At 32.1% G+C, this 11,756-nt stretch overlaps 2 protein-coding genes across 2 annotated transcripts; one reads left to right on the forward strand and one right to left on the reverse strand.

The window, feature by feature from the left end:
- The first annotated feature begins 1,132 nt into the window (after window positions 1-1,132).
- Window positions 1,133-6,751, forward strand: LOC114183328 (WD-40 repeat-containing protein MSI4-like). Its single transcript, XM_028070305.2, has 15 exons — window positions 1,133-1,375; window positions 1,461-1,524; window positions 1,617-1,703; window positions 1,804-1,866; window positions 2,635-2,700; window positions 2,831-2,905; window positions 3,000-3,075; window positions 3,396-3,594; window positions 4,014-4,095; window positions 4,820-4,893; window positions 5,118-5,229; window positions 5,338-5,412; window positions 5,850-5,929; window positions 6,095-6,194; window positions 6,442-6,751. The coding sequence occupies exons 1-15, from the start codon at window positions 1,251-1,253 to the stop codon at window positions 6,535-6,537; spliced, it is 1,374 nt and encodes a 457-aa protein (XP_027926106.1). The 5' UTR covers window positions 1,133-1,250; the 3' UTR covers window positions 6,538-6,751.
- A 2,023-nt stretch (window positions 6,752-8,774) lies between these two features.
- Window positions 8,775-11,550, reverse strand: LOC114183952 (CA-responsive protein). The gene is made up of 6 exons (XM_028071159.2): window positions 11,045-11,550; window positions 10,145-10,197; window positions 9,611-9,698; window positions 9,423-9,521; window positions 9,100-9,224; window positions 8,775-9,009 (listed from the first exon to the last, which is right to left on the reverse strand). Exons 1-6 carry the CDS (start codon window positions 11,468-11,470, stop codon window positions 8,973-8,975), a joined length of 828 nt encoding a protein of 275 aa, XP_027926960.1. The 5' UTR covers window positions 11,471-11,550; the 3' UTR covers window positions 8,775-8,972.
- Window positions 11,551-11,756: the final 206 nt, after the last annotated feature.

Raw genomic sequence — 11,756 nt, forward strand, 5'->3', positions numbered from 1 at the left:
ATCTAAGTTTTCCCTAATTGGTGAGAGAGTCTTCTTCAGCCTTTTAATGTAATAAAAATTGAAAATAATAATAAAACATATTAAATATCAAAATTATTTTTTTGACTAAAGAATGTCAAAAACTCCATTTTTATTATATTCTTCTCCTACCTCTATAACTACATATTATTATTATTATTATTTTCATCCATTTATGTTCGTTAAGTAAACAAAGTTAATCCTACCTGTATTTTTTCAATGTTGACTGTAAAAGAAAATAGTTACTCTTTCCATTATTATTTATAAACAATATAAAAATATATTTTTCTTAATCATAATAAATTTTAACTATTTTTAGTTCATTTAATTCTTATCTTAAATATCCTAATTTCAATTAATATTTTAATTTTGGTCATGCCATTATAATGTTTTTTTTCCATGAGTTGCATTACTTTTTGTATGAGTAATTATTTTTTGTTTCACTATTCTCAGTATTAGAATATAAGTAACATGACATTTAATGTAATTAACTAGTTTTTTTTTTTAGATTTTTTATTTTTTTTTCTTTCAACAGTGTATTGTGGTGGGTTAGTTGTAAGAAATATAACTAGTATGTGATTGCACCTTTTTTTTAGAAAATAATATAATTAATATTATATTTATTATTTATAAAAAAATTGGTATCTATTTTCTATGTAAAAATTTTCAAAAAGTAAAAAATATACATTTTTTTTAGTAATAACGTATACCTACCATTTTTTATTGATTTAAATGTGATGAAAAATTATTGGATAAAAGTATGATATTATCTTGTTTTTTCAATAGTGTGTTGTGGGCTAGTTTTAAGGAATATAATTGCAATAGCTAATCAAATTCATAATTAATTACGAGATTATTTAATACTTTTAAAATATTTTTTACCAAAACATTAAATAAAATAAAATTGGTGACATGTTTCATTTTTTAATAATATATGTTTTTCTTTTCTTTCTCTCGATGATGTCATAACTGAAATACTGTCTAAAAATTAAAACACATTTTTCTCGGGATTGCTAATGAAAATTATTTATATTATTATTTTTTTATATAAAATAAAATCGGGAGAATAAAAATTTAGAGAAATGGCATTAGAAAGAGTGAGTGGAAGTACAAATTTCAGTGAATACAAGAGAGAAAAAGGGAAAAAGGCGGGAACTCGAAAGCATTAGAAACCAAACAAAACTGTGTCTTTCTGTTTTCTCTCGAAAACCACTGCAGAGATTGAAACGGAGATGAAGGAGAAGGAGAAAGAGAAAGAGAAAGTGGAAGAGAGGTACACGCAGTGGAAGTCTCTTGTTCCCGTTCTCTACGATTGGCTTGCCAACCACAACCTCGTTTGGCCTTCTCTTTCTTGCAGGTTTTTTTTTTTTCTCTCTCTCTGTTTAGGGTTTTCCATTTTCCAAATCAATTTTAATCAATTATGCGCTTCCAATTCATTGCAGATGGGGTCCTCAACTGGAACAAGCAACCTACAAGAACCGTCACCGTCTCTATCTCTCTGAGCAGGTTTTCTTTATTCCATTTCCTTTGCTTGTACATTTTCCATTTCAACGTTTTTCTATTGTGTGCATTATTGCTTCGTCTTTTGTTCTTCTCAGACTGACGGAAGTGTTCCCAACACTCTCGTTATAGCCAACTGCGAGGTTGTTAAACCCAGGGTTGCTGCTGCTGAGCACATCTCTCAGGTCAGCTTCATGTTGTCATTCCATTTACACTTAAGTTAATTAATGATTACGTTTTTGATTTCTTCCTAATGTGCCATTTTTTTTTGGTTTTATCTTTCAGTTTAACGAAGAATCACGGTCTCCTTTTGTAAAAAAGTTCAAAACTATACTACATCCTGGCGAGGTATGGTTGTTTCTGGCTTATGGGAGCCATACTTTTGGTTTAGGTCTAATTTCGTCTTTGACGTGTATTTATGCACTCATAAATGCCTTGTTACCGATCAGGCTTAGCCACTTATAAACACTATTTTAAATCCTAACTAGAGGCGCTTACTGATGACAGTCAGCCTCAAAATCGCATTTTTGAATATTTTTTATATTGTTTATATCATATATTCTTCTTGGATCACCATGTTATTGGTATCATGTTTACATTTTTAATTTTGTTTATGTTTTCTTGGTAGAGAAATTTTGTTAATATTGATTATATCGTATATGCGTATAAATTCTTCAAATTACAAAAGTAATTGACATTTAATGACATTCATAATTAACAGTAAAATCATACGCGTCTTGAACAAAACCAGATAAGTAAATACCATAAAAATCAAATACAAGTTTCCAAGATTAGGAATAACTTATCGTAAATCATCATCTTCTAAACCCCAGCCTTCTTTATCATTTCCACTACTATTACAGCTGTAGCTTTCATTTTTGATAATTGAAATCCCAAAAGGCCCAAATGCTTTTGTTTGGAGAGCTTTTGGGAATCAATACATAGCACCACTTTAGTTCTGCTGTGGTCACTATTCAATCTGGTGATTGGTAAACTACGACTATTATACTAAACTGTTCTGCTGTTCCTAAAGCACACTTTTTTAAACCTTGTTAATATAATCGACGAAGTTTATTTATAATTTACTTCAACATTGGTTTACTTATTTTTTTTCAGGTAAATAGAATCAGGGAATTTCCACAAAAAAGTCAGATAGTAGCTACTCACACAGATAGTCCTGAGGTTAGATGACTTTTTTATGTTTCCTTTTCTCTGTTAAATTAAAATACCATTAATTTTATCCTAAACTTTGTGGTTAATGAACTTGTCGAAGTTTGATAACTGAATTATAATTTTCTATATCGTAAAACAGGTATTTATATGGGATGTTGAAGCTCAGCCAAATCGAAATGCTGTTCTGGGGGCTGCCACTTCTCGTCCTGACCTGGTTTGTTTTCATACATTCTTTTAAAATAATTTGGTTCTTCCACACCTTTATTCATGAGTCAGGCACCTGAAATATAAGCTATACCTTTTTTCAGGTATTAACTGGCCATAAGGATAATGCTGAATTTGCTTTGGCTATGTGCCCATCTGAGCCCTTTGTACTTTCTGGAGGTTGTAGTCTTTTTTATTGCCTTCTCACCATGAAAGATGTTTATTTTGCCTGGAGTAAATTTCTTTCCCTAGCATTAGGTTTTTGGAATCTGAGAAAAAAACATTATCCTAAAATTTGCAGTTACCAAATATAAAACCACAAACACATGCTTATTATTGGCTGTAATCTTGTCGGGTTGTTATGTTGCTCCTACTATATAAACTTTATCTGTTATTTCCTCCCCGCATAAAGCAAATGGTATTGTCCTTACCCTTTTTAGATTATTTACTTCTTATGGACATTGGATTTTTGTTAATTTTGTTTGAATCCACTATGGTAGGGAAGGACAAATGTGTGGTTTTATGGAGTGTTCATGATCATATTTCAACTTTAGCTGTTGAAGAAGCACCCACTGTTAAACAGGGCTCTAAAAGTGGGGGAAATAATGCAAAAGCTACAGAAAGCCCTACTATTGGACCAAGGGGCATCTACCAGGGTCATACGGACACTGTTGAAGATGTGCAATTTTGCCCATCAAGGTAGTTTTTTCTTGCTTTTATCATACTTGTGCCAGTTTCTGTTTAGCTAAATCTGAATTATTTATGATTTAATTTTGGTAAAATATCTTATCATGAGGTATGTATTTGCTGTAGTTTATTTGTTTGCCAGTTACTTATTGTGTTGCAGGAATAATAATTTTGGACATTTTAATTTTTTGTTAACTTATTTTGTTATGATAGAATTTATCTTAATGAAATTCAGTTTGTTATACTGAAGGGTAGACTTGAGTTGTAAGTTGATAAAAAATCGAACAGTAATATTTCAATTTCAAACTTTGATTTGGATATAAGTCCAATATTAATGGATTGACTTGCTGATTTCCATATCATTTTCTCCTTTGCTGTTTCATTGTTATTTTGACATGCATCTTGTACCTTTTTGTGACTGTGAATTGTAGTGCACAGGAGTTCTGTAGTGTTGGTGATGATTCTCGTCTTATACTCTGGGATGCACGAGTTGGATCTGCTCCAGTTGTCAAGGTTTAATTCTTCAGTTCATCTGCATTATTGCTGTTTTCTTCATGTTTCAAAAACCAAGTGTTAATTGCTGAAATACTTCAAGAAGTTAAAAGAGATATTCTTAGTTTCGGATGATCATTGTTGAATAGTCACCTTAATTGTAGTTACTCCTAACCCACCCAAATTACAATCTTTGGGGCTTGTCTAAATTGCAATCTTAATGGAGGAGGTGATGGTGACACATAGACGAGTGATATGACCAAAATAGAGTATATAAATGGAATGTAACCCCCCCTTACAAGTCATATTTATAGGATTAAGTTAATCTTGAAGCCACATTCTAATATGTTATACGAGTCTATTGTTTTAGTGAGTTTAAATCTAAACTCACATTTTAATAATCATAAGCATCCTATCACTTGTCAAATTTGAATTGCATAAGGAGTTTAGGAGTGGCTTTTGAATATGAACTTACTCTTTAGTGGTCCAAATGCAGAGAATTTTTTTGTTACTATTATTAATATTTCTTCCAAGAAGAAATTGACATCAGTACAACTTATGTTTTTATTTGAGGTTTTCTTACCATTTGAATTTTCGGTATATTTTAAAATTTAGGTTCTCATAAATCTCATTTGGGTTTGATATTTGCCTTTTTCTTTCAATTACTATCATGAAACGTTTGTAATGTAGATTTGAACATGCTTACATTTTCCTCCTTTTGTCCCATGGTTATCTTTTTATGCAGGTTGACAAAGCACATAATGCAGATCTTCATTGTGTTGATTGGAGTCCTCATGACTCAAATTTTATACTAACTGGGTATCCCCTTACACCATTTGAATTAATGTGAATTAAGTTCTGATTTTTCTTGCTGATAAAGAAAAGTACTGATTTTTCTTTATTTGAAGCAGCCTTTTTAAGTTCTTCATGCTTATAGATTTAACTTAAAGGTTAAAATTTAGGTGCTTTTCTTGCTGATAAAGAAAAGTACTGATTTTTCTTTATTTGAATCCTTGTTCTGAGTTTTGTTTCTTTGGATTCAGTTCTGCGGATAATACAGTCCACATGTTTGATCGTCGAAAGCTTAAAAGTAGTGGAGTTGGATCGCCTGTTTATAAATTTAAAGGTCATGATGCAGCAGTCCTCTGTGTACAGGTAGCTGGAGATTCCACCTTGTATAATTTAATTGAAGTTCTAATTTGCAAGTCAGTTATGGACATTTTAATCTTGTGCTTGTTAACCTACATTTTTCTTCTGTTTCAGTGGAGTCCTGACAAGTCATCTGTATTTGGTAGTGCTGCTGAAGATGGTATTTTAAATATCTGGGACTATGAAAAGGTTTAAACTCAATTTAAAGTCAGACCTTTTTGTATCATGCCTCCCTTTTTTATGAAATGTGAATTGTATATACAATACTAATCAATATGGATCTTATGGACTTCAAAAAAAATTTTGAGTGCCAGAGCTACTGAAAAACCTGAATTCAGAAACCTTATTGTTATTTTTTATCAATGAATTGTTTGAGTCCTTCCAGGAAATAGAAGAGATCCAAAGGCTGCTTGTCAATAATATTCGAAAGAATCTTTCTTGCCTATCTATTTTTTATTGTACAGCAGGGCTGGTCCTACAATCATGAAAATTTATTTTCTAAATTATGAGGATGAGATTTGATTGGCTAGCTTATAGCCATTTTATCGCCAATTGTAATTGTTTGATTTATCTCATTGATGTCAGATTTTTTTCTTATATTGCATGATTGTTTTTGTTACTTTTAGGTTGGTAAAACAACTGATTCTGCTGGTTCAAAATCACCAAATACCCCCTCTGGTTTATTCTTTCGACATGCTGGGCATAGGTATGATATGAAGTGGTTGCGTGCATTCATTTCTTGTAATTTGCTGTGATGTAATATATAACTGGTTATGGAGTAAATACCCGTACCCTTATCACGTACCAACCTGCACACCAATGACGGATTTTATCAAGAATAGTGTTTAATACGGCGTGTTTGTGCATTCAGGGACAAGGTTGTTGACTTCCACTGGAGTGCATGTGATCCGTGGACAATTGTTAGTGTCTCTGATGATTGTGAAAGTAGTGGTGGCGGTGGCACCTTACAGGTAAACACTAGTTTATTTTATCCTTAGGTTAAAATGATTTCTCGTCATCACAGACTGGAACAATAAACCTTATTATACTCCTTTGTTTTACTTTTATAAAGTAACGAGTTTCTGACTGTTATGAATTTCTTGGTTTTGTTATTATGTGAAAAAGTTGTAAAATGCCGGAGATATGAAAGTATTTTCTGATATTATGTGAAATGTTTTGATCATTCTATTGTCTTTTTGCTAACATTTTATGATACAGATATGGCGGATGATGGATCTCATATATCGACCAGAGGAGGAGGTGCTCACTGAGCTGGATAAGTTCAGATCTCATATTTTTGGATGTAACTCGTGACATTTCGTAAAACACGATCTGCATCTTTTGCTTGGAATAGAAAGTATATGATTGAGAATGAAATTTAGTTTCAGTTCCTGCATTTCATGTTCTTGAATCAAAATTGGTCTTTTAGTTCAGTAATTAGTATTTGGTCTTTAATATTAACTACTAACTTTTGTATGAATTTTTAAAATAAATTATAGTTTTGATTGAAGAAACTTATCTGATATAATTTGAATGCCCGTTGCAATAAATTTCAGGTAGACTTTTATGTTTAGTTACACGTGGAAGCAGGCAATTGCGTCTTGCACCACATCACTTTGAACCTGCACACCCTTAGTTTTTGGAATTCCAATTTTACCCTTGGAAGCTTAACTGAAACTGGTCTCCTTCTTGGACAAACAGTGGTTGTGATAGTTACTGGGGTATGGAATATGTTCTTCTTTGAGCATAGTTGGAAAGTAAAATGTCGAAGCTGAGGTGCAAATTGCATTTTCGAAAGAGTAATGTAACACTCCAGAAGAACATTTCAAAAGTAGTTGAGTAGAGTTTTGGAATGGAAATTCCACATCATATCGGGAAAAGTAATTCTGTAATAGTTATGTTGAATTTGTGTCTAGGAAAATTGGTCTCGTAATAGGGGTGGTGGGTTTCTGAAAGTGTTTTAGGATTGCTTTTTCCACATTTATACTTATTCTGGATTTCTCATTCCAGTTAAGTTTCGAATTACTATTTCCCGAAAGCAAAAAAGATTTCTTACCTAGTCGTCATGAATACAATCTCTACCGCAAACCCTTCTTTCTGGTGCTTCATATGTGTCAGAATGATCTCAAACAAGGCAACAAACAAGCCACCACCAACATAAGATGAAAGATAAAAAATTAGGGTTAAATTTCAAAATCCATGAAGTTATTTGTCATTTCAAGCATTTCAGGTGTGGGAAGCAATTGTCGGGGAAGCAAGTTGAACTTGACCCTCTTTAAATGTGTTGTTTCCTGGACTTTTTTTTTTCTTCCTGCACCCCATAAAACTTATAAACCTCAAATTATCCCTCACTAAAATCATAATAAAAAAATAAAAATTATTTCTGGTGTAGCTCGCTAATATCAAATTATCCCTCACTCAAATTATACATGCATTTAAAAATATACTTTCCCGAATCTTGTAGCTTCATAATTTTTTAATCCGTGTTTTATATTCCGGAAGCCATTTATAGTGGAGGCTCTCCTCATACGTTAGCTGCCTCCATCACTCACTCAATGTTTGAGGTGGATTTTATTAAAAAGGAATGGAAAAAACAGAATTTATTTAGGTTGGAAGAGTGGAGATGGGGTGCAGATGAAAATGAGGATGCAGAGTTTATTGAGGGTGGAAGAGTGGAGATGAAGGTGTGAACATAAAAGAGGTGCAGAGATTTTCTTTTTTATTCTTTTATTATAATTTTAATGAGGGTAATTTAGAGTTTATGGATATTACAGGGTGGAGGAAGATGTTGGAAGAAACAGCCTAGCATTTGATAAATGTATTATTTTGGTTTGTGTAGTTTAGCTCTAAAAAATGTTTAGTAGCTGGGTTTTAAAGTTTTATAATTAAAAACAAATTGAGTTAGAAAATATATAAACTCAACACATACTTATATATGCAAAATTTTATAATTTTTGATGTTTCATCCCTATTGATAAAAATCGACCAATTATATATATTTTTTAAAATTTATTAAAATGTGAAGTATTTGACTATTTTTATTATTGTTCAATGCGTGCTATTATAAGTAATGTCTAAAATAAGCATTACTTAATTATATATTTGTAATTATTTAATTTTCTTAAAATCTAACATAATTAAGATGATAAATAATTATAAATTTTGTAATTTAATGGTTAGATAGTTAACACATACAGTCTATATACATTTTTTTTGGATAGTCTGAATATTTTGTAGTGTAATTTGATCCTTTCAGAAATCAATCTGAGTTTATAAGACATATTATTATAGTTACACCCTTAGATAAAAGTTATATTCCATATAAAATCATCCACTGTGTTCAGTAATTAGTATAACTTATGGAGTATGTATTTTGTTCCTTTTATAAATCAATTCACCAGTTCATGAGATAAATGTTATAGTTACAAAAAGAAGAAAATGGATTTTTGCTCAAGTTAAACAGAAACCAATTGCAGAAACTACAGTTTGTAAATTGGTATGATTGATCACTTTGTTATGCACAAAAATCATGTCCCATCTTATATGCCTCATTAATTTCAATATAAATGGTTTCCATTCATAAATTCCTAAAACAAACTCAAAGTTGTATCATCTATATTCCATTAACAACCAAAAATGCCACAGGTAAATAACCAAAAAGAACATTCCTGTGACAGTACACTACTACAGGTATTGGATATACATACTAACTAACTCAGTAGATTACAGTTAGCCAAACTAAATATTTATCAGCTTGAGCATAATCTTGATTTCCCATTTTTTTGCCTGCGCAAACCAAGAAAAGTGGTAATTGGTGACTTGAAGCCAAACCTTCCAAGAAAAAATGCAAGGGAGAAAGAGCAAAATGAAACTAACCAATACGAATCTTTCTTCTCCCGTGCTAATAATTCTTCAAAAGAAATGTCAGCAAAATCATCATCTCTGTTCTCTCCCAGTCCAGTTGCCTTTTCCTTTTCCATGCAAGCTCCAAGTTCAAGCATCTTCATAAAAAGGTTTAAACAGTAAGAAACATATCATACATGAAGTTTTTCATGAACTGATGAAAAGCAAGCTAGAAGAAATCCAACATCCGTTTGAACAAGAAGTGTTTCACAGTGTAACTCCAGAAATTGTTGCAATAAATACAAAGAGAAGATGTTCATCAATACTCGTATAAAGGCCTCAAATAAATAAAAAACCTTTTGGTATGCTGGTGAGAGTTTAAGCTGTTGTTGAAGTGAGTTATAAACAAATGCATCCTCTTCTAAACGTTTTTGCTCTAATTCCAGCTTGTATATCTGAAATAGAATTAGATGGTCAAATGTGTCTGCAAGTTTAGCTTGATGACATAAAAGTTTCCTTAACAACATACTATAATCTAACCAACCTGTTGATGAAGGCGATCAAAAGAAGATCTATCTGCCTTACATAGTAAAGCCTTCGTTATTACAAATTTACGTTGAATTACATCAGCTCTGTTGAAAAAGGAGAATGTGAAAGAATCAGAACAATACAGCATACAAAATTTTGGTGTTAGACCCAGAATAAGGAAATAGTGAAAAGAAACTAAAACCTTTTATTTCTAATTTTAAACAAGCAAAACATGGAAAAAGATCTTCCCTCCGGGGGGTTTTACCCTCTCACAGTTGAGCACTTTCTCTATTCCTAAATGCTAAAAATGCAGAATGACCCCTCTTCCTACATGAATCTAATCCCTTTCAGTCAACTAAGTCCTAGCTAATTCCTTCCGCTGAAATCTCCAAAACAAATAAAAAGGTCACAAATGTCATGCTAGCATATTTTTAACACAGAAAGTTCCAGTGCCAAATAAGTTTCCATAAGTACACTTGCATGTGCAGGGGAAGAGGGGAACAAAAAACAAAAGAAAACATAAAGTGCTCTATAATAAATTTTGACATACTTGTGCTGTAGTTCATTTCTAGCATCAACCAGACTGTTAGCAAAATGTACAACCTGCATTACATAGGATAAGAATTAAAGTTTTAAGGTGTTAACATAACAAAAAATTTGACACTTGTATCTTTGAATGAGAATGGCAATGAACAATAACAGGTTGAAGTGCGTAAGCATCATAGAAAAGAAAAGACCATTCATGATCCTTAAAACAAAAGCAACAACCTCTTAATGTGAAACACAAAATGGAAATTACCAAAGAAAGTGCACTTTGCTGTCAACATAGGAGTTAAGCCTTAAGAATTTCACATCCACAAAATCGTTTGGCTAAGTCATGTTGTAGAGATAGACAGTATTATTATCATTATCATTATATCATACATGTACATTGAATGGATGTTATTTATTCAATTGCACTACGTTTATAGTAAGCTTCTTTCTAAACAAATTTCTATATATTTCCAAAAACAGCTCATCCAAAACCACCCAGATATGTTCAAAGGTGAGAGTATATATATTCTCGAATTACATTAACTAGTTCTATTCAAATTATTTCAAAACTACCAAGATATTAATTGCATGATTTCATCAATCTATAGAAATTACCCCCCTCAGTAACACATAAATTCCACTCCCAGATGTAAAATGCAAACCCTCATTTCCATTTTTTATAGACTACAAGACATTATGCAGTTCAGGAGGAAGAAGTAAACAAAATTAACAATCTCAGACATAAACAAAAAACACTAAGCTGGTGGTTAAGGTTACCAGCGACCCTTCTTCCCCTTTATTTAAAAACAACAGATTTCTATCAATTAAAGAAAATGTACGAAATTAAGACACAAAATGAACTAAACAAAAAACGTATAAGAACTAAACATAAAATGAAAATTTAAGACAGAAAAACCTGCGGCAGTGTCAGTTTCTTCAAGTGGTTGCATTTGACGAGTTCATCGTACTGCTGTTTGATCTTTCTCTGCATAAAGCTGCTGGAAGACGTGAACGGGTAGTAGGACGCGGATTCAAGTCGGAGCCCCGAGTCCGAATTCGAATCGGGATTCTCTTCAACTTGGGTTTGGCAATCGGTTCTCTTCTTCTTAGGCTTCCTCTTCTTCTTCTTGGGGGCATGTTGGGGTGGCAACAAGGTTGGAACTTGCGCAGTGTGGTGTTGCTTTTTGGAGAAACGTTTGAAGAGAGAGAAAGATAGAAAGAGAAAGGAAGAGAGGGATGCGAAGAAGAGGAAGAAAAGAATAGGATCGTGCATTTGTATTTGTGGGTGGCACTCAACAGAGAATGAGAATGGAGAATACGAATACGAAGGTGGAGGCTCCATGAAAATGCAGAGAGAGAGAGAGAAGAGTGAGAAAACAAAGTGAATGAAAAAAGAGATAATATTCTGTTTCCTCTGTTTCTGGCTATTTCAATCTTCTCTTTACTCTTCCCTCTTCCTTTTTTGTGAAATTCCATTTTATACTTTGTTTAACATATTTTAATTCAGTTACATTTAAATAAATGACATCATGTTATTTGAGTTCAATAGATCTACTTTGCACTAATAAATATATAGTGAAAATTGTAAGTGATTATTATGCATAGAAAATTAGAAAAAGAAAAAAAAA

This window comes from Vigna unguiculata, chromosome 5 (assembly GCF_037176805.1).
Source record: "Vigna unguiculata cultivar grain cowpea cultivar isolate G323 ecotype 2 chromosome 5, ASM3717680v1, whole genome shotgun sequence".
NCBI classification, from domain to species: domain Eukaryota; kingdom Viridiplantae; phylum Streptophyta; class Magnoliopsida; order Fabales; family Fabaceae; genus Vigna; species Vigna unguiculata.

Coding starts and splice junctions, on each gene's coding strand:
- LOC114183328 (XM_028070305.2), top strand. CDS start 1,251: ATGAAGGAGAAGGAGAAAGAGAAAGAGAAAGTGGAAGAGAGGTACACG. Junction 4,894..5,117: donor TCAAATTTTATACTAACTGG/GTATCCCCTTAC, acceptor CTTTGGATTCAG/TTCTGCGGATAATACAGTCC. Junction 6,195..6,441: donor GTGGCGGTGGCACCTTACAG/GTAAACACTAGT, acceptor TTTATGATACAG/ATATGGCGGATGATGGATCT.
- LOC114183952 (XM_028071159.2), bottom strand. CDS start 11,470: ATGGAGCCTCCACCTTCGTATTCGTATTCTCCATTCTCATTCTCTGTT. Junction 10,198..11,044: donor AGAAACTGACACTGCCGCAG/GTTTTTCTGTCT, acceptor TATGTAATGCAG/GTTGTACATTTTGCTAACAG. Junction 9,225..9,422: donor TCTCACCAGCATACCAAAAG/GTTTTTTATTTA, acceptor CTTTTTATGAAG/ATGCTTGAACTTGGAGCTTG.